At 49.1% G+C, this 21,663-nt stretch overlaps 2 protein-coding genes across 2 annotated transcripts in view; both read right to left on the bottom strand.

The window, feature by feature from the left end:
• Pdpk1 (3-phosphoinositide dependent protein kinase 1) overlaps window positions 1-226 on the bottom strand; it is a 70,356-nt gene extending 70,130 nt beyond the window's left edge. Inside the window, exon 1 of the mRNA XM_005349197.1 lies at window positions 75-226. Within this exon, the coding sequence (XP_005349254.1) occupies window positions 75-98 (24 nt within the window). The 5' untranslated portion in view covers window positions 99-226. The remainder of the gene's footprint in view (window positions 1-74) is intronic.
• A 12,872-nt stretch (window positions 227-13,098) lies between these two features.
• Window positions 13,099-21,663, bottom strand: part of Amdhd2 (amidohydrolase domain containing 2) — a 10,557-nt gene continuing 1,992 nt past the window's right edge. The window contains exons 4-11 of the mRNA XM_013347099.2: window positions 17,657-17,711; window positions 17,328-17,540; window positions 17,162-17,250; window positions 16,933-17,077; window positions 16,754-16,861; window positions 16,556-16,624; window positions 15,687-15,788; window positions 13,099-14,905 (exon numbers count right to left, since the gene is read on the bottom strand). Of these exons, the coding sequence (XP_013202553.1) occupies window positions 14,817-14,905; window positions 15,687-15,788; window positions 16,556-16,624; window positions 16,754-16,861; window positions 16,933-17,077; window positions 17,162-17,250; window positions 17,328-17,540; window positions 17,657-17,711 (870 nt within the window). The 3' untranslated portion in view covers window positions 13,099-14,816. The remainder of the gene's footprint in view (window positions 14,906-15,686; window positions 15,789-16,555; window positions 16,625-16,753; window positions 16,862-16,932; window positions 17,078-17,161; window positions 17,251-17,327; window positions 17,541-17,656; window positions 17,712-21,663) is intronic.

Raw genomic sequence — 21,663 nt, 5'->3', positions numbered from 1 at the left:
GCCTAGCAGAGCCCGGGCGACCGCCACGCTCCCGGGTAACGGACCGGCGCGCCCTGCAGCCGCCGCGCGCTCACCAGCTGGCTGGTGGTCCTGGCCATGAGCCCCGCTTCGGCGCGGGCGCCTCCCCCGCAGCGTTGCGCTGCTCGGCGCCTCCTCAGCGTCCTCCTCCCCGCGGCGGAGCCCCAGCAATGGCCGCCCTCATCCTGCGCCCGCCCCGCTGCCTGCCGCCCCCAGCGCCACCCCGCCCCCGCGCGACGCTGGGTGGGACTTCCGCGACGCAGACGCCGCTGCCCACGTCCATTGGTCAGTATACCTATCACTCGCCTCGGGCCGGGAGTGCCCCGCCCCCGCCCAGGAGCTGCATTTCCGGGTTGGGTCCCGGCGCGCCTGTAGAGGGGGACCGAGCGAGCCAATCCGTGGAGGCGGGGAGGGGCCGGGTCTGGAGCTCCGAGCTGTCATCCGCGTTCCAGGTCAGGTAAATTGAGGCTGGCCGGCCAGCCGGCCAAGGCTTGCCTGGGGCAGCAGCAAGGCTGGGCTTGAACCCGCTGCATGGACTCCTTGAGTTTCTTTGAGTTCCAGCTCACGAATGATCCGTGAGAGAGGTTGGGCTATACTATTATTGGAAGCAGAAAACAAGCCGCTGTCACTGACAGCCTCGGAAACTGTGCGTATATTTTGGTGGGTGTCTTTTTTCTTTTTGGACGTCTTTGTGACCTTGCTTTTCTTCTTATTTCCTTTTCTCTCAACAGGATCGCACTGTGTAGCCAGACTGGCCTCATACTTGCAGCAATCCTCCTGTCTCAGCCTCCCAACTGCTGAAATTATAGGTGTGAGCCGCCACACCCTGCCTTAGTTATTATTAATGACAATGCTGTTGTTTTATAATTGTGGTGAAAATACAAATTTTACAATCTTTACTTTAAAAAAAAACTTTGTTGCCGAGCGGAGGTGGCACACGCCTTTAATCCCAGCAATCGGGAGGCTGAGGCGCTGGGGCTGGAGACTCTCTGGGAGTTCAAGGCCAGCCTGGTCTACAGCGCGAGTTCCGGGACAGCCAGGGCTACAGAGAGAAACCCTGTCAGGAAAAAGGGGGAAAAAGCGTTTTGTGCTTTGTGTATAGTGTATGTGCGTGCGTGCTTGTGTGTGGATGCCAGGTGTCTTCTATACCATTCTCCCCCTGGAGCTTGCTAATTCTGCTAGGCTAACTGGCCAGTGACACACTTTAATCCCAGCACTTGTGGGGTAGAGGATCTCTGAGTTCGAGGCCAGCCTGGTCTTCAAAGTGAATTACAGGACAGCCAGGACTACACAGAGAAGCCCTGTCTCAAAAAAACAAACAAAAATAAATGGGGCATCTATATCATTCCCCTTCCAAATAAGGCTTCGAGAACGTTGAGAGAGAGGGAAAAGAAAGAATGTAGGAGTTGTCAAACGGCAAAGAACGCTGAGAAACGCCGTCTCCTGCGTACGTGGCCTAGAGGCTCAGGCGCTCCCGGCAGCTGCGGCCACCTGACAAGATCAAGCAGTCACAGCTCCAGCACGGAAGGAGAGGGCCTCACAAGGCCCCACACCTGTCTGAGGGATTGCAGGAACTGATAGCCGCTGGGAAAGAGCCTTTTTTCTCTGAGGGTGTGGCCACTGGAAGGTTGTCCACGCTCAAACAGATGACCCACACACGTTCACACAGACAGCACTAACCAAACTAGGTAAGTTACTAAAAATATACTGCTCCCTGCCCCCGCTCAAAAGACGGTTTAACATCAAATGAAGTCGAGTGTACCTGTTGAGCCTTCTAACCTTGTAGGAGAATCAATTGAGTCCAGGAGTTCAAAGCCAATCTGAAGTCTGGCAGTAATGGCGCACACCTTTAATCCCAGCACTCAGGAGACAGAGGCAGGTGCATCTCTCTCTGTGAGTTTGAGGCCACGAAGTTCCAGGACAGGCTCCAAAGCAACAGAGAAACCCTGTCTCAAAAAAAAACAAAACAAACAAACAAACAAACAAAAACAACAAAGCCAACCTGGGTAATATAGTAAGACTTTGTCTCAAAAAAAAATTTAGGTGGCATAGAGCAGCCAGCATGCATTCAGTAAACTCATGATCCCACGTAAGCAGGATGAATTGCAAAACAGTGATGGCATCAACAGCGACTTTATACTGACTCTCGGTGAGGAATCTCCTAGATCTTCTATCCTAAAGCATCACTAACATTGTTATCCCAGTTTTCAGATGAGGAAGCATTCACTGGAGTGGCAGTTCTACAGTTTGCAGTGCCAGAATAGGGACCTAGGCATCCATTCTCTAGTGGATGTATAATGTATGTCAACCCCTAAAGATACAGCCCATAGGGCTGGAGAGATGGCTCAATGGTTAAGAGCATTGCCTGTTCTTCCAAAGGTCCTGAGTTCAATTCCCAGCAACCACGTGGTGGCTCACAACCATCTGTAATGACGCCTGGTGCCCTCTTCTGGCCTGCAGGCATACACACAGACAGAATATTCTATACATAATAAATATATATATAAAAGATACAGCCCATAGCGACCCATTCTTCCAGCCTGCCATATGTTTATAGGCCTTAAAACAACAAATGGGGCTGGGCAGTGGTGGCACATGCCTTTAATTCCAGCACTCGGGAGACAGAGGCAGGCAGATCTCTGTGAGTTTGAGGCCAGTCTGGTCTATAGAAACAAAAAGGCTAAGAGATGGCTCAGTGAGTAAAATGCTTGGCTGTAAAGGCATGAAAACCAGAGTTTGGATCCTCATAGTCATGTAAAGCCAGCCACTACTAAACTCATCTGTAAGCTCAGTATTCCAGTGAAGAGAATCCCTAGAGACTTGTGAGCCAGTTATTCTAGACCCTGAACATGGCTCAGCAGGAAAAATACTTGCTGTACAAGCCTAAGGACCTGAGTTTAACCCAGTCTAAGACAGGCGATGACTGACTCCATGCATGTGTGTATCCCCATCATACACATGCAATAAATAAGTTTCTTAAATTTTTATTAGATTTATTCATTTTTAAATATATCATATATATATAGTGTTCTGCCTGCATGTATGCCTGCAGGCCAGAAGAGGGCACCAGATCTCATTACAGATAGTCATGAGCCACCATGTGGTCACTGGGAATTGAATTCAGGACCTTTGGAAGAACAGTCAGTGCTCTTAATCTCTGAGCCATCTCTCAAGACCCCAGTTTATTCATTTTTTATGTTGTATGTTTCTTGCATGTATATCTGTCTGTATACCCCATGTGTGCTTGGTGCCCACAGAAGTCAGAAGCAGGTATTGAATTACCTGGAACTGGAGATTGTTGTGATCAACCTGTGAGTGTTCAGAAAAAGAGCAACAAGTTTTCTAACCTCTGCCATTTCTCCAGCCACATGGGTATACACACCGACACACACACCCACACACCCACACACACACTCTGGGGGGTGGGGTTAAAGCATCTGGTGACTACAAATAATTCAGAGTGCCCTGAGATATCTATCAGGTATTCTATCCATGCTGACTTGACCGTCCATCCTTCCTTTAGCACCCAGCACTATGTCACCCTGTGTCCTCTATGGCCCCTGGTCGCCTTCTGCCTCAGCTGCAGAGGACTCCATTGGAGGAACATTCCATTAACAGATGGGATGTTTATAAACCCACATATTGATAAATCTCTACTAACATACCAAGCATAAAATGGTGCCCAGTTTTGTTTTGTTCTCATGAATCAGGTCCTACACCAAACTCCAGACACACCCTTACTTGCTCTCTTGGATAAATTTGTATTAGTAGGTCAAAGTGCAGTTCATTACTGCTAAATCGCCTGCCGAGTTCCACAAAAGACGTTCCAGGTTGCACTCCTATCCGAAGAATTCACAAAGACAAGCCAGAGGGGACAGAGCTCCTGCCAGCATACACCCTGGAAGGCTTTGTCAGCCTGACACTTGATGGCCCTATGAGCAGCAGGTACTGTGGTCATTCCCACTATCCACGTGAGGAAACGGAGGCTGCACTGACCACTCTTACGGAGTTAGATCGCGGAATGCAGGTTTCAAAACCAGACCCAGCCAATTCTACTCAACTGCCTCCCAATCCTGTCAGTTTTATTTAGGTCTTGCTTGTTTTGAGAGAATACTAACCACTTTATATGATTACTCTTTTATATGATTAACATGAAAATGGTTAATATTCACTGCCATTTTATACATGAAACCATTAACACACTCTACAGTAACTACTGAGTATTGATACATACATTGCTATAGGTGTGTGGGTGTGAGAGAGAGATCATACTCCCTTTCTCAGAAAGTTACTGAAAGATGTGTTCCATCAAAAATAAAGGAACAAACCAAGAAAGAAAATATGAGAGTCCCAGAAGAAACAAAGAATACACAGGAATAGAGTGTAGGGAAACCCCAGGTCCTCTGTGTCCTTTCAACAGTCACTGAGCCTCCCCTGTGCCAAGCACTGTGCTTGGTAATTCACCAGTGAACTAAACACAGAAAGTTTTCCTGTGGTATTCTGGGGGAAGAGAGAAAACTTAATCAGCAAATTTTATAGCATATTAGAAGGTAATAAGTCTTGTGGGGAAGAACAAAAATCAAATCAGTGGAGTTGAAGTGCACAGGGAGGAGGTAAGTTTAAATGGAGCCAGGCAATGGTGGCGCACGCCTTTAATCCCAGCACTCAGCACTCAGGAGGCAGAGGCAAGTGGATCTCCGTGTGTTTGAGGTCAGCCTGGTTTGCCAAGTGAGTTCCAGGATAGGTTCCAAAGCTACAGAGAAACCCTGTCTTAAAAAAAAAAAAAAAAAAAAAAAAAAAAAAAGAAAGAAAAAGAAAGAAAAGGAAAAAAAAAGAAAAGAAAGTTAGAAAGTTTAGATGGAAAAAGCCAAGATAAGACCTGTGGGCTGGAAGCACCCAGGCCCTAAGTATGCAGGCTTCCTGAGTACTCCAGAAAAATACTCAAAAAGGTAGGTTCTCAACACATAGAAAGCTGAGCTGAGATGACGTAATTGTAAAAACTCTGAAACCTCTGAGCCCCTTTAGTGCCTCTCCTGCTGTGTGATATTTACAGACATGATCAGGTGCTGACTCAACCCTGAATCATCAGGCTCTCTTGACATGAGGCTGGAGCTGTGGCAGGGTATTCAGCACGAAAGCAATATATATAGCCACAAAAGATGACTCAAGATATAGACACTACTGAGAAAGATGGACATAAAAAGCAGGAAGACAGGGAGGTTGCTGATTTTATCACAGTCTTTTTCGAGCTTTTTTTTTTTTCATTTTAAACTTTATATGTATGGGGATTTTACCTGCATCTGTGTCTGAATACTATTTGTGTGCCATGCCTAGGAAGGTCAAAAGAGAGCATCAAATGCCCTGAACTAGAGTTAAAGATGGTTTAAGTTGTCATGTGACTGCTGGAAATTGAACCTGGTCATCAAGAAAAACAGACAGTGTGTTTAAAGCTGAGTCATCTCTCCAGGCCCACTATTTGGTCTTTTATCTAGTGACACAAATCAAAATTGATAAAAATGGAGCTGGGCATGGTGACTAACTTCTGTAATCTCAGCACTCAGAAGGCCGAGGCAGGAGGCTCACCAACCATACTTGAGAAACTCTCACTCCTGAGTGTGCCCCTGCTTTGTATGCTGAGGATTAGAGCCACAGCCTCCCTCCTTTGAAGCAGACAATTTACCATTGAGTAGCATCCTTGGTCCTGACAGCAGAGATGAGAGAAAGGGGCCATGCATTTAATGGGTAAGGGGTGAGGCACATGGAGGGTTTAGAGGGCAGAGAGGGAAGGGGAAATTATGAGCCTATATTGTAATCTTTAAAAAATATATTCAAAGCTGGGTAGTGGTGGCAGTGGCACACACCGTTAATCCTAGCATTTGAAAGGCAGAGGTAGGCCAGGTGGTGGTGGCGCACGCCTTTAATCCCAGCACTCGGGAGGCAGGTGGATCTCTGTGAGTTCAAGGCCAACCTGGTCTACAAGAGCTAGTGCCAGGACAGAAACCAAAAAGCTATGGAGAAACCCTGTCTCGAAAATCCAAAAAAAAAAAAGAAAAGAAAGAAAGAAAGGCAGAGGTAGATAGATCCCTGAGTTCCAGGACAGCTACGGCTACACAGGGAAAGGCTGTTTTGAAAGAAAGAAGGAAGGGAGAGAAGACCAAAAAAAAAAAAAAAATTAAAAGAAAAAGAAAAAAGAGCCGGGCAGTGGTGGCACACGCCTTTAATCCCAGCACTCTAGGAGGCAGAAGCAAGCGCATCACAGTGAGTTCGGGGCCAGCCTGGTCTACAAGAACTAGTTCCAGGATAGGCTCCAAAACTACATAGAAACCCGATCAAAAAAAGAAAAAAAATGGCTGCTCTTCGAGAAGACCTAGGTCAATCCCAGCACCCACACAGCAGCGCACAACTGTCTAAAACTCCAATTCCAGAGATCTGACTTCCTCACACAGCAAGCAAAACACCAAGCAAGACTCATCCAAATAAATTGAACAAAATAGATGATGAGGGCTAGGGACGTAGTTCCAAGGGAGAGGAGCTGGCCTAGCGTGTGTGACGCTCTGAGTTTAACCCCAGGATCACTAAAGTAAAAATGAGACAAGACAGGAAGGAGGAAAAGGCTCAGTGGATACAGTCCTTGTTACACAAGCATGGGGACTGGAGTTTGGATCTTGTGAACCCACTTCATAGGGAGGGTACTCAACACTCAAAGGTAGAGAGAGGAGATTCTTGGGGCAAACAGCTGACTAGCCTAGTCTATTCGTAAGCTCTGAGTTTGTTTGAGAGATCCTGCCTCAATAAATAAAAGTGGAGAGTCGTCAAGGGAGATGACACCCAGTGTCAACTTCAGGCCTCCACATGCATGCACACACATGGAACACATATGCACATACACACCATACACACATACTAACAACCTTATGTTTATTCTGGAGATTGAAACTCAAGGAACAGATCAAAGTTCTAACAGCAAAAGAGTAAAGTTAAAGAAGCCAGCCAAAGCAGGTATGATAGCACAGGCCTTTAACCCTAGCACTTGGGAAGCAGAGGCAGGCGGATCTCTGTTGAGTTCAGGACAGCTTGGTCTATGAAGTGAATTCCAGACCAGTCAGGGCCACAGTGAAACCCGGTTTCAAAAAGTCAAACTAATAATAATAACAATAATAATAAAACTGCCAGGCAATGGTGGTGCACACTTCTAATCCCAGCACTTAGGAGACAGGCAGATCTCTAAGTTCGAGACCAGGCTGGTCCACAGGACAAGTCCCAGGACACCCAAGGCTATTACACAGAAAAACCCTGTCTTGAAATATATATATATATATTTTTTAAATCCAACAATGGCTGGCAAGATGGTTCAGCAGGTAGAGGCACTTGCTGCCAAGCCAGATGACCTGAGTCCAATCAAGGGACCCACATGATGAAAGAGAGAACGGACTCCTAAAAGTTGTCCTCTAATCCTCTAACTACCATACAGGCTGCGACACACACACACATACAACATATGTGTAAAAATCCACTGAAAGTGAGGTGGGATGCTGGGAGATGCAAGGCAGTGGCAGACTGACTCCGTGAGATCCAAGGATCATTCTCTGGTAGAGACAAAATGAGATGTGGCGGCAGGCTCCTTTAATTTTAGCATTCTGAAGCCTAAGGTGGGAGGAGCTCAGGTTCAAGGCCAGCCTTGGTCACGGAGTGAACCCCTCTCATAAGTGGGGGAAATACAGCGGATATGTTTCCTGCTACAGGTATGTGGCAGGCCAATAGACGGCTAAACTGGTCAAAGTAGGTGGCAGCACCTGCTGCCAATCACGATGGCCTGCGCTGTGTGAGGACCACACACAGAAGAGAACCGACTGCTACTGGTGCTCCTCTAACCCCCACAGTTGTACCATGGCACACATATACCCACACAACGTACACCTACACAAAATAAAATAGTATTTTTCAGGTAAGGACTTGCTATCTAGCCTTGGTCAGCCTAGAACTCATTATATAGGCCTGGCTGGGCTTAAATTCATGGAGACCTGCCTGCCTCTGCTTCCTGAGTGCTAGGATTACAGGTCTGTGAGGCCTGTAAAAAATGTAAGTGTATATAGTTTTTTGTGCATGTTGGGGTGTTGGGAATCAAACTTAGGAACATAGTAGACAAACGTGCTACTTCAGAAGTACAAGTTCAGATCCCAATAAACTGATGAAAAATTAAAAATTAGCCGGGCAGTGGTGGTGCACGCCTTTAATCCCAGCACTCAGGAGGCAGAGGCAGGCAGATCTCTGTGAATTAAAGGCCAGCCCAGTCTTTAGAGTGAGTTTCAGGATAGGGTCCAAAGCTACAGAGAGAAACCCTGTCTCCAAAAAACTAAAAACAAACAAACAAACAAAAAAACCAAACCAAAATAAAAGCCTAAAACGAGCCAGGAAATGATTTATTTGATAAAATGATTGCCTTTCAAACATAGGAACCTAAGTTAATTCCCCAGAGTCCACATAAAAATCTTGGGCATGGTGGTATGCTGGTTAAAATAAAAGGTGGGCTGGAGAGATGGCTCAGCAGTTAGAGCATATACTGATCTTGCAGAAGACCCAAGTTTAGTTCCCAGTGCCTGTTTAACTACGTAAAGATGTGTTGCATTTATTTAGATTGTGGAATGTTTAACTATGTAAAGGTGTTGCTGTTTCACCTTGCCTGTATAAGGCACCTAATTGGTCTAATAAAAAGCTGAATGGCCAATAGTTAGGCAGAGGAGGATAGGCAGGGCAGGTGGGCAGAGATAAAGGGGAGCCAGCAAGCCAGTCGGGGCCCAGCCAGCAAGACACAAAGGAAGCAGGAAAGCAGGATGGACAGTACATACATGAAGTAATGAGCCTTGGGGAAGAACATAGATAACAGAAATGGGTTAATTTAAGTTAAAAATAAACTAGGTGAAAACAAGCCTAAGTGAAGGCCAAGTATTCATAGTTAACAATCAGTTTCCATGTCATGATTTGGGGAACTGCATAGTCCAAGAAAGCCTGCTACAAGTACCCTCGTCAGGTTGCTCACAGCTGCCTGTAACTCTAGCTCCAAGGAGATCTGACACCTTTGGCTTATGAGGGCACCTGCACACGTGCGTGAGCGCACACACACGCACACGCTCGCTCACACACACACACAGGTTTTAAAGGCAACTCAACAGGTGACAAGAGCAAGGAAAGGAGGCAGCAGGAAGCTGGAGGACAGTTCTGTCTCTAAGACCTTCACAGTAGCCAACAGGCAAGACCCAAGCCAGGAGGGGAAATGCTCTTACCTGGTCTGGTGCTGTTCGTTGGTACCCAAAGTAAAGAAGAGGGACTGGCTGTCCCTTCTGTGCCCAGAATCTCTTATCTGCAGAGTACCCCTGAGCCACACATGTAGTGGCTTGGGGTGACATTATGAGGTCATGGAGGGCAGGAGGATGATGGGAACCATCTTAGAAGGGGCTGGGAAGTGTCTGGTGTGCACAAGGCTCATGCTGTTTCTCTCTCTTCACCAGTCCTCATGATGTGAATGAGGAAATGGAGGCTAGAAACTGACCCACACGCCCCATCTGGACAGTTATACACTTTATGCTGTGTAACATGTCCCAAAACAACCTCATGATGTTTTGGAGTTAGGAGCCCAGAAGTGGCCTAGACCTACGTTTGGGCTCTCGTTTCTCCTGATGCTCCTGGAACTCTGTGTGACCTCCTGTGTCTTTAATCCCGACACTTGTGAGATAGAGGCAGGAGGATCAGGGTTCAAGGCCAACCTCCAACACACGTGAAGCTTGAAGCTAGGCTTTGTCTGACCAACTAAACAAACAAACAAACAAACAAAAAAACCCACAGCCATAGTTGAGAGGTCTGAAAGCTTGTGGTGGGCTGCAGACCTCAGCTCCTCCCATGTGGACGACCCCTAACCACGTGTTCGCCTGCCAGACCAGCTCCCTCTCCTCGGACAAGATAGGCGTCTTACCTGGAAAACTCTCCACTTCAATTTGACAACGGACTAAAGGAAAGGTGTAATCTGGCTCAATAAAACAAGCGAGACACCCTGGCTGCGAAAACAGAGGAAAGGCAGGTTCGCCTGAAGCCGTTCGTTGTACTCCTTACAAAAGCTACCTGCGGAGGACGTTGCCCTTATAAAATAAACCCTACAGCGGCGGGTGTGACCGTCGCGGCTCCCTGCAGCACCCACCGGCTGAGTCTAGCCACTCCTCTAGCCTGCTGGTGCCTGCCACCCGACTCCAAGCTAGGGGTTATCTCTTTCACGGTCGACCCCTCTTTCCGAGAGCTTGGTCTTGCCGAGACAGCGGAGGCAAAAGGACTCAGGTCATCCGGCTCGGGGCTCGAACCCGAGTTTCGCTGAATCCCGCAGGCTGCTGCCCAGCGCTGGCCGCCAGATGGTACCCGTGCGCTTCTCAGTACTCAAGCATTGGCCTCCCGGGCACACCGGGTGAAACAGACCGCCTCCGCCGCCAGGTGTCTCAGGAGCACTACCTCCCAAACTGTTCAGCCACCCACCACTACTGTGACTCAACTGACCTCAGGGAGTGGCTGTCCCCCCCCCCCAGTCCACACCCACACCACAGGCATGCCTAATGCGGCGCCACTGTTACCAAGCGCTGGGGCAACACCAGTGCCCCAGAAGCCCCAGACTGAAGTAACCGGCACACCTTTCTGTGAAAGCTCTCCAGCATTGAGCCATTGACAGGGCAGCATGTGGTTGTGGTAGGAGACTAATGCCAATGGCACGGTGTGTCTGGAAAGTAATAGTTCCTGAGGTAATGGGGGCTATGACGGCATGACGAGTGTGCTTACAGTGACTAAACTGTACACTTGAGAGCGGATAATGTAAGGCTGCATTTGGCTCAGTGCACGAGCTGCTCTTCCAGAGGACCCTGGTTCAGTTCCCATCACCCACACAGCAGCTAACAGCCCTGGGAACTCCAGTTCCCCAGGGGATCCAATTCCTTCTCTGCTGGCATTGTACTTTTTACGTGATGCACAGACATGAAGACAGGCAAAACACCCATGCTCATGAAATAAAATCTTTTTGTTGTTGTTGTTAAGTCTAAATCTTTATGAAATAAAATCTTAAAGTAAATAAAAGAATGGAGGTTAAGGGCTGGAGAGATGGCTCAGAGGTTAAGAGCACTGACTGTTCTTCCAGAGGTTCTGAGTTCAAGCCCCAGCAACCACATGATGGCTCACAAGCATCTGTAATGAGACCTGGTGCCCTCTTCTGGCCTGCAGGGACACATGCAAGTAGAATGCTGTATACATAATTAAATAAATCTTTTAAAAAAAAAATGGAGGTTAAAGTTGGCTAGAGGTCCTGGGCAGCTCACAGCCACCTGTAACTACAGCTCCCAAGAGGTCCCAGGCTTCCAGCCTCCACACACACACGTGTACATAACTAAGATAACTTTTTCTAAAAAAATATTATGTATATAATATTCTGTCTGTGTGTATGCCTGAAGGCCGGAAGAAGGCACCAGACCTCATTACGGATGGTTGTGAGCCACCATGTAGTTGTTGGGAATTGAACTCAGGACCTTTGGAAGAGCAAGCAATGCTCTTAACCGCTGAGCCATCTCTCCAGCCCAAGATAACTCTTTTAAGCAGTTAAGGTACTGGAGAGACAAGACAGCTCAGTGATCAAGAGGACCTAGTTCAGTTCTCAGCGCCCACCACATGCTCTGACATTCTCTTCTGGCTTTGGACACCTGACTACACATAAACAAACAATGAACACAAAAAATAAGGTAATTTAAGGTCTCTCTACATAGCCCTCCCTGGTTACCCTTGAACTCACTATGTAGACCAGGCTGGCCTCAAACTCAGTGATCGACCTACCTCTGCCTCCCAAGTGTTGGGATTAAAACCATGTTAATTTTCTTTTAAGTGGCTGAAGTCATAAATTTTGGGTCTGGAGAGGTAGCTCGGTTGAGAGTGCTTGCTTATACGTGAGGTGTTGGCTCAAACCTCCAGCACCAAGGACATTAGATGTGGTGCAGAGCTTACAGCCAGCCCTCAGAAGGTGAAGAGAGGAGGACCAGGTTCTCCTCAACTACACAAAAATTGGAAGCTAGCTAGCCTTGGCTACAAGAGACTCCTCCCCAGTTTGCTGACATCATGCAGCCTAGGCTGGCCTCCAACTTGATATACAACTAAGGAGGATCTTTTTTTTTTTTTTTTTTTTTTTTTTTTGGTTTTTCGAGACAGGGTTTCTCTGTGGTTTTGGAGCCTGTCCTGGAATTAGCTCTTGTAGACCAGGCTGGTCTCAAACTCACAGAGATCCGCCTGCCTCTGCCTCCCAAGTGCTGGGATTAAAGGCGTGCGCCACCACCGCCTGGCACCAAGGAGGATCTTGAACTCTTGGTCCTCCCACCTCTACCTTCCAGGGGATTACAAGCATGCAAAACTATGCTGAACAATTTTATACTTTTTAAAGATTTGTTTTTACTATTTACTATCGAACATATAGCCATTCTCCTGCCTCTGCCTCCCAAGTGCTGGGATTAAAGGGGTAAGTCACCACCACCCATTTTAGGTTTGCTTTTAGCCAGACAGTGGTAGTGCATACTTAACTCTCAGTTCGAGGTCAGCCTGGTCTACAAGTTCCAGGACAGCCAGGACTGTTACACAGAGAAACTGTCATGAAAAACCAAAAAAAAAAGTTTTTGTTATTTTTAATTATGTGTGTGTGCGTGTCTGTGTGAAGGGATGTCCAGGGTGCTCTCACAGACCAGAGAGTCAGATCCCCCTGAAGCTAGTCTAGTCACAGTGGTTGCAAGTCATCCGACATAGGTGCTGGGGCTTGAACACAGGTTCTCTGTAAGAACAGTAAGTGCTCTTAAACACTGAGCCATCTCTCCAGCCCTGTTGTTTTTTTTTTTTTTTAATAAAAATAATAATTCAACCAGGTGGTGGTGGTGCATGCAGGAGGTCTCTTTGAGTTCAAGGCCAGCCTGGTCTACAAAGTGAGTTCCAGGACAAAGAAACTCTGTCTCTAACTAACCCCCCCCCCCAAAAAAAAACCAAAAACCTAATAAAACCAAATCCCTACAGCAGTTTCAGAGACAGAGTCCTCCCCTGGCTGTGTTCAACACGTAAACCTGCTTGCCCCTCCCTGTCCATTGTTGAGGCAGTTCTGTCTACCTCAAAACCTTCCCAGCACTAGTTCCCATCATTTCTGGGTAGTCCCAAAAACATAGCTCACTCATCTGACCGCCCCCACAGTTCCACCCAGAGCAGTAGCACGAATCCAGTGAAACTGGATCTGGGCAGGTCAGGGTCAGTTCTGTACTGGAAACAGAACCCAGGGCCATATATGCACGGAAGGTAAGCTCGCTACTATGAATGCACCTTTCGACTCCAGGCTGAGTCCTGGTCACCAGAACTGTCCAGCAGCAGAACGCAGTGCCCGGTCCCCTCATCTGAGAAATGAGGTGACAGACAGGTAGGCCAACCATTGGGTTTCCGGAAGATGGGTAGAATGAGTCAACATTCATGAGAGTTTGGGAGTGAGGCCTTCCACCAGCAGAGGAGGTTTCCATAGGCTGGTGAGTCCTGAGGGACTGGCCCCACGTGACTCATGCTCACGTGGAGGGGTGTGGCAATGGGGCAGATTATTTTCTCCCCACTGAGTCTGGGATCCCTCAAGATGGCTTTCTTGTGTTGACAGTGTCCCAAGCGACAAGTGGGGTGTGGCCCTGCTCAGTAGCTATTAAAAGTGATTTATTTTGTTTGCCTACTTTTTTTCTCTCTTTCTTTAAATATTTCTCAAACTTTGACCTGGTATAAAAAGGTGGCTTATAAAGAAATACTTTATATACCTTTATATACCAAGTATATAAATGACAGGGTGGGGGCAACAACTCCAGGAAACAAATGCAAAGTGGAGGCATTCCAAGACCTGACCTCCAACCTCAGGCATTTCTGCCTACATCAATCACAGCCATCCTTAAAGTCAAAGGAATTCCCAAAGGCCATGCAATGATGTTTCCAGGGAGCCTGCGGCACATTTCCCAAGTGAGAGAAAGGCAGTCTAGGGTCCGGATACCCTCCACGGGTACTAGCAGAGCAGGCAGGGCATACCACAGCCACCAAACATGGGAATAAGGGGGATTTCTCAGCCCTTGGGGTCTTTGAAAGAAGACACCACAGGGAATGGAACTTTTGATTATCCAAGAAGGTGCTAGGCAGGTCTGGCAGGTTAGGGAGCAGTGGGAGGAGTCCTAGGCTCAAACTGGAGGCCCTTAAGGCACCTATTCCTGCATTCATTGCTAAGTAACCCCAGGTCCCAAGGCCAGCATATGGACACTCTCCTGAATATTGCCACAGAGAGTCTGGAGCTACGGCTTCCATTTTGCCCATTTAGCTCAGGGTCAGCCATCCACGATTACTGTCTCCAGCCTCTCCCAGTGGCTTCCCTCCAAGCTCATCCCATTCACTTCCCACCCAAACATCTTCCTGGGGGTCTGCAGGCCTCAAAACAGATCTGGCCTACAGAGGAGGTCCCGTATGGTATATCCAACCCTTCCTGGTCCCATAAGGCCTCAGGGTAACAGTGAACACCAGCAGCTCTGCAGAATATAAACAACTCAAAAAACAACTCCGATAAGGCAAGTCCTGTTGTCTGTATTTACGCCTCCTACGCCTCCCCTTCAGTGGAGTGATGAGGTTGTGTGTGAGACCTGGGGCAAGGCTCCCAGCTTTCTCCCTGGAGACCAGCTCCCTGGACTGCCTGGCCTGTCAGTGTCCAGCTGGAGCCAAGTGTCCTCTCCAGTCAAGATCCTCAGTCATGGCCCAGCTTCCTCTGCCTGCCACACCAGTTCACCCGAGATGTACGTGGCCTGGACATGGAGGGTGTCATCGAGCACCACAAAGTCTGCAGCAGAAGGTGAGAGAAGACACAGTGGAGCCATCCATATCCCATTGTGGAGTCACTGAGTCATTTCTTATAACTGAGCTCTGAGGCCCAAGAACATGATTTGGACTGGTAGAGGAGCTGGAAGCAAGAGCATCAACTCTACACAGTTGGGCACAAGTGATCCCTGTAACCCTTACCTGGCCTGATCTTAGATGCCAGAAGCCAATGGGTGATAGCACATGTCAATAATCTGAGAACTCAAGAGACTGAGACAGGAGGATTGCCATGAAATTTTTGTTTGTTTGCCTTTTTTGAGACAGGGTTTCTCTATGTTAAAGTCCTAGTTGTCCTGGAACTAGCTCTTGTAGACCAGGGTGGCCTTGAACTCACAGAGATCGGCCTGCCTCTGCCTCCCGAGTGCTGGGATTAAAGGCGTGCACCACCACTGCCCGGCTTGATTGCCATGAATTAGAAACCAGCCTGGCCTGCATAGTGGCTTCCAGGCCAGTCAGTGCTACATAGTAAGACCCTGTGTCTCAAGACAAAACAAAACAAATAAACAAGCAAGGACCAACCAGGAGAAGGCTGAGGGGGTAAAGGCGCTTGCCACCAAGCCTGACTGAGTCTGACTGGGACTCACATGGTGGAAGGGGAGAACCAACTACAGCAAGTTGTCCTCTGACCTCCACAGGCGAGCTGAGAAGATAAAGGTAGGAGTCTATGGTGGCAATGGCCCCAAGGGCAGGGGCAGAGAAGACCCACCCCCTTGAGCCGACTCAACCCCTCCAAGGGGCCTCACCTGCATCAGCACCGAAGTCCAGGCTCCCCTTGGTCTTCTCCAGCCCTAGCAGCTGGGCAGGGTGGAGGGACGCAGCTTCCAGAGCCGACTCCACACTACAGCCTGCTCAGGAACACACTGTGGTGAGCTTGGACTCCGCAGGCAGCAGCTTGGGGAGGACCCTCACTCCCCTAGCTTTGGGAGACGCCGCTTACCACTCTCTTCCAAGTTCTACAGGGAGCCCATTCTCTCAACAGACAGGGAACGTTAGAGTGCGTTCAGTGTTGTATGGTCATAGACCCTCCTGCCTACTTCTGGCAAAGAAGTCATACCTGGGCCACCATGTCACCAATCCAGCTGTCAACTGGAACCCTGTACTCTGAGCAGGGCCTAACTTGAGGCCCAGTGACCACACTCACTTTACGGTACCACTTCTTGCCAGGGTAGTTATTTCCTGTGTCCCAGGCCATGCCCAGCCCATTTGCGCTAGCATTGCAGGCACTCAGAATGACACTCAACCTTGAGATGCTGACAGGTGTAGAACAGAACCAGCTCTAAGCCCCAGAATGCCACTTTACTCTGCCCATGGATACTGCCCCTGCAAATTCCCAATATCCCATGTGTCTAGGCCTTGGCCCTTCTATGAGCAATGCGACTCTGCTCTTCCATCATCCTGCTCTAGTGACTGGCTGTTAGTATTCTTCCATAGCTGAGCTCTAGCTGGGAATGGCCATGATCATTTCCATCTGCCAGAAGTCACAGCTCCCCATCTCCCAGTTTACAGGTAGTTAGAGGAAGTCAGCAAAGAAGTCCAATTTCTCTAGCTTCCTTCTAGCTTTCCCCAGTTACATTCTCCGCCCTCAGACACCTAGGAACACCAGCCCACTGACCTGTGGCCTGCAGGAAATGCCGGATGCACACATCCATGGGGGCTATGCTGCCGCACAGAGTCTTGGTGCCTTGAGAGCAGAAAGGCCAGGATTGGAGGAGAGGGTTTCTATGGGCCTGGTAACCCAGTGAGTAAATGAACAGGGCGTACCCGAGGGAAAAGCCGAGACCACACATATGTGGGTACAGGAGTCACTCACCTGCAATGTAGGCTATGAGTCCATCTACCTCCACCTCCTGCTGTCCCAGCGTATGGTGGCCATTGCCCAAGCCCAGGGCAGGGACAGCATCCGTGACCAACACCAGTCCTGGGGGAGGAAGCGGCTCAGGACCTGGCCAGCTGTTATCCTACTTGTCTCTACCCTGCCCAGCTACTCACCCTGGGGATGGGCCCGATGAGCAATGCGCAGAGCTGCGGGGTTAGTGTGTATGCCGTCAGCAATCATCCCATAGAAGATGCAGTGGCCTGGGGGAAGCTTGTCACTGGTGAGAAGTCCCACTATGCCTGGGTCACGGTGGTGGAACTAGGCAGGGCAAGAGGGAATGTAACTGAGTGACAGTACTGGTCCCTGAGTCCCCGTCCACCCAGGAGCAGGGGTGACACTCACAGGCAACATGGCATTGAAAAGGTGGGTGATAAAGGTGGCTCCACTCTGCACTGCTACTTCTGCAGCCCCCAGGTCAGCCACTGAATGCCCTGCATGGAGGACCCAAGGTAAGCTTCTGCAGCAGCTGAGAACCCTGAGCAGGCAACCCTGACGGGTGGCCTCTCACCTAGAGACACACGGATGCCTTGGGCTGTCAATGCCTGGATCACTTCATGGCTCCGTTCTAACTCAGGGGCAAGTGTCACAATGCGGACGTTGTCCAGAGACCCATATGTGGCCAGCACATCATGAAAAGCATTGTCTTCAAAGGAGCGGAGGTAGGCCTCAGGGTGTGCACCCCGCTTCTCTCGGCTGATGAATGGGCCCTCCAAGTGCACCCCTAAGAGGAAGGACAAGGGTGGTTCTAGAAGGCATTTCCACCTAGCAGTCCCACCCCAGTCCCTTGATCTGCCCTCCCTTCCCCACTGGGCATTTTGGAAGAAGTTAACCACTCACCGAGGACCCCTGCCCCATGGGGACCTCCACTCTTCACAGGAATCTGAGGAAGGACCTAGGGGGAACCAGCTGTTAAAGCCCTGCCCCCCACCTCCACACTGCTCAACACCCAGAGGTCACAGTCCAACCAAGGTCAGATCTTCAGGTGAGGTTTAAGACTCTGGTCCGGCCCAGCCCAGCCCTACTGTCCTTCCCACCCCAGTGGTCAAAGCAGGAAGAAATGGCAACAGGGAACACTTGCTAAACTACCCTGAGGACCAAGAGGCAAAAGCATCCCCAGGCCGCAGAAGCCTGACGGAGGCACCAAGGACTGCTCTAACCTGCTCTGGCCTTCAAAGTGCTTCTGCCAAACAGCCCGGATAGAGTAGTCAAAGCCCTGAAAAAATGACTGCAGCCTCCCTAAGCTGCAGGACAAGGAAGCAGGTTGGAGGTGGCAGGAGGAAGGCAGGGCAGAAGCAGAGGGCTGGAGGCTGGGGGACTCCGTGCAGATGGGGACAGGGCTCAACCATTCTGATCAGGAAGTTCACAGCCTCGGGAAAGAGACCAAGTATAGCCACAACCCTCCCTCCAGACCCTTCAGCTATGGAAGCCCCCAGACAAACAGTAATACCCTCCCTTGGGATTACTCACTCTCAAAGGGCAGTTAAGACCCTTCAGCTGAGTATGGCAGTGCGTGCCTACAACCCCAAGCACTTGGCAGGAAAGCAGGCCAGCCTCAGCTACGTAATAAATTCAAGACCAGCCTAGGATACATGATACCCTGTCTCAAATGAAAAAAAACCAAACCCATGCTTAGAAATCTGAGGACAAAGAATGAGAGAAGGGCAGTCAGTCAGACTCTGAGGAACAAACAGGCGGACTCTGGACACATCTCCATTGGAGAGGGACTCAGGAAACTCAGGCCTCACAGAACCTAGCACTATGAGAAACAGGCTGGGGGCAGGACTGGAAAGGGGGCCTCAGTAGAGGCAGAATACATATATTGAGACGTTTACGTCCTAAAGGGTCTCTTAATAGCTTCTTCTGGCCTTTAATCCCATCACTCGGGAGGCAGAGGCAGGCAGATCTCTTGTGAGTTCAAGGCCAGCCTGGTCTACAAGAGCTAGTTTCCAAGACAGGCTCTGAGAAACTCTGTCTCCAAAGAAAAAAAATAAAAATAAAAATGCTCCCTCTGAAGAAAACAAGACTCTTCCCAGGGGATCACACAAGTCCCAAGTCCCAGAGACAGAACCTTGGCAGCACAACCAGGGGTAACCCACAAAGCTTCCCTTGAAGGGTAGGTATTCCTTGTGGCCTGCTAGTACCAGCCACTAAACAGCCTACACTGACTTCCCCAAGAAGCAGAGGAAGGAACACTAACAAGATGACCATGCCAGCAAAGAGAAGATGCCAAGAGAGGACACAGAAAAAAGCCAACATTAATACCCTCAGGCAATGAGGCTTTATAGCCATGAAGCCAGACAAGATGTCAGAGCAATAATCGTTCCTCCAAACTCAAAGGTATGCAAGAATCCCATGGGATGAGTTCCAAGACAGAAGCTGAGGAAACATCTAGAAAGTGGTGCCAAGATGAAAGGGTGAGAGAAAGTAGTTCCCACAAAGGATCAAGGAACAAGCAGATGGCTTCCCTACTTCTTAGCTACAACATGAGAAGCCTAAAGACAGCAGACACAGGCCAGGCATAATGTAACACTCTGAGTTCAAGGACAGCCTTGTCTCATGAGTGTGCCAGGACAAACAGGCCCACACAGAGTCCCTGTCTTTTTTTTTTTTTTTTCTGGTATTTTGAGACAGGGTTTCTCTGTAGCTTTGGAACTTGTCCTGGAACTCGCTCTTGTAGAACAGGCTTGCCTCGAACTCACAGAGATCCTCCTGCCTCTGCCTCCCGAGTGCTGGGATGAAAGGTGTGAGCCACCACCACCCAGCTAGAGACCCTGTCTTAAAAAAACAAAATGGCTCACAACAAGACAGTAGACATTGGAGACATTGTGCACAGTGGTAACTATCTGCTATCCCCATGCTCAGGAGATCACTTGAGTCCAGGAGTTTGAGACCCGTATACAACACAGTAAGACCCTCCATCAAAAAAAGGGGGGGGGAGGTAAATAAAGTGCAGCTGGGACATCCCAGTAGTTCTGGGCTTCGCAATGTAGCGCACTAACTTTGCTTAGCGTGTACAAAGTCCTGGGACCAATCCTCAGCACCACAGACATGGTTTATTTCATAAGTGCCTGCATATTTGTTTGTAAGACACATGTGTACCCTCCTGGTACCTGTAGAGGCCAGAAGGAGGGACAAATCCCCTAGAACTGGAACTGCAGGCAATTATGAGTCACATGATGTGGGTGCTAGAAACCAAACCTGAATCCTCTGCAAGAGCAAGTATACTTTCATGTCTGCCAGTCCCAAACACAAATATTCCTCCTTCACCTCTAACCAAAACATGGATCGGGAGAATAAAAGCGTAGCTAGCAATGGTGGTGCAGCCTTTAATCCCCACTAGGAGACAGAAGCCAGCTGATCTCTGATCTAACTGGAGGTCAAGGACAGCCAGGACAAACAAATGAGAATAAAGGCAGGGCTAGAGAGACAGAGAGGCGCAGTGCTGAAGAGCGTGCAGTACTTGGCAGCAGAGGGCTGGGTTCAGTTCAGTACCCACATCGGGTGGTTGGACAACTCCAGCTTCAGGGGAACCAGACACCTCTGAAGGCACCTGCACTCACACGTACATGCTCACGTGCAGACATATGCATCTATACATAACTCAAAGTGATAAATCTTCAAAGCAGCAGCAGCAGCTGCCGCTGCCCCTACCCACAGGTAACTTAGCAGCTTAAACAAGCAGAGCTAGGCACGATAGTATGTGGGGGCTGCGACAGCAGGTCAAGGCCAGCCTCAACTACAAAGTGAAGTCAATCTAGGATACATTAAGTCCTTGACAAAAAAAAAAAAGTGAAATGGCTCAGTGGGCAAAGGAACTTGCTGCCGAGCTAAGTCCCAGGAGACCATGGAGGGCATGAGTGCACGCACACGTCCACACACCTGCTTTTTTCTAGAAAAGCACTTCGAAGGACAAAGTGAGAGCACACAGCAGAGAGAACAGGATAAACAAGAGCTATCAGATTTGAAGCAGAAAACAATCCAGCAGAGCTGTCTTCTTGAAGCCCAACTAGGAGAGTGAGTCTCAGAAAAAGAGTGGTCCCGATGAACCAGACTTGATGAAGGTACCTGAATAGTACCTGGACGACTGGATAAGCCCCTCAGCGAGAAGGGGCCCTAGAAGTCATAGGAGGGGGAGAGGTTTGAGGGCAGAGTCTCTGGGTTTCAAATACAATAGGATATTATGGGTTATACTCAGAGCTGCCCACTCTGCCATTGTTTCCCACCTGCTTCCCAAGGTTTTCTGCGGGCCTATTAGGTGCTTAGACTACAATGAGGAGCCAGAAAGAAAACTTCAGGAATGTTAGCCCCCACTCCACCTGAGGGAGAGCCGGCCTTGCACCTTGCACCTTGCCAGTCACACCTGTAGCAAGAGGGAAGCTGGGAGGGGTGAGGGCACATGGGGGAAGGGCTAACGGGAGAACAAGGCCTTCCTGGAAGAGCCTGGGAGGAGAGGGGAGACCTGGAGCTGTTGGAATGTGCCTCAGGGAGAGAGAAGCAACTTAACTAGTGGGAAGGGAATGTGATAGGAAGGGGGTACGTCCTGATACCAGTCACCTTAAAGGTTACTCTAGCAAGACCCAGTCTGTGAGATCAGAAGAGAGGACCAAGTACCTATCTGCTGTGAGGCTGCACTTTTGAGGGTGGGGTGGGAGAGCTGTGGGAAACTTCCAGAAAGACATCTCTAGTTAACATTCAAGAAATATTTAGCCGGGTGGTGGTGGCGCACGCCTTTAATCCCAGCACTCAGGAGGCAGAGGCAGGAGGATCTCTGTGAGTTCGAGACCAGCCTGGTCTACAGAGCTAGTTCCAGGACAGGCTCCAAAGCCCCAAAGAAACCCTGTCTC

The sequence above is a fragment of the Microtus ochrogaster genome, chromosome 7 (genome assembly GCF_000317375.1).
Source record: "Microtus ochrogaster isolate Prairie Vole_2 chromosome 7, MicOch1.0, whole genome shotgun sequence".
Lineage (NCBI taxonomy): Eukaryota > Metazoa > Chordata > Mammalia > Rodentia > Cricetidae > Microtus > Microtus ochrogaster.
The sequence above is the reverse complement of the archived record's forward strand: the minus strand, read 5'-3'. Positions and strand labels throughout refer to the sequence as shown.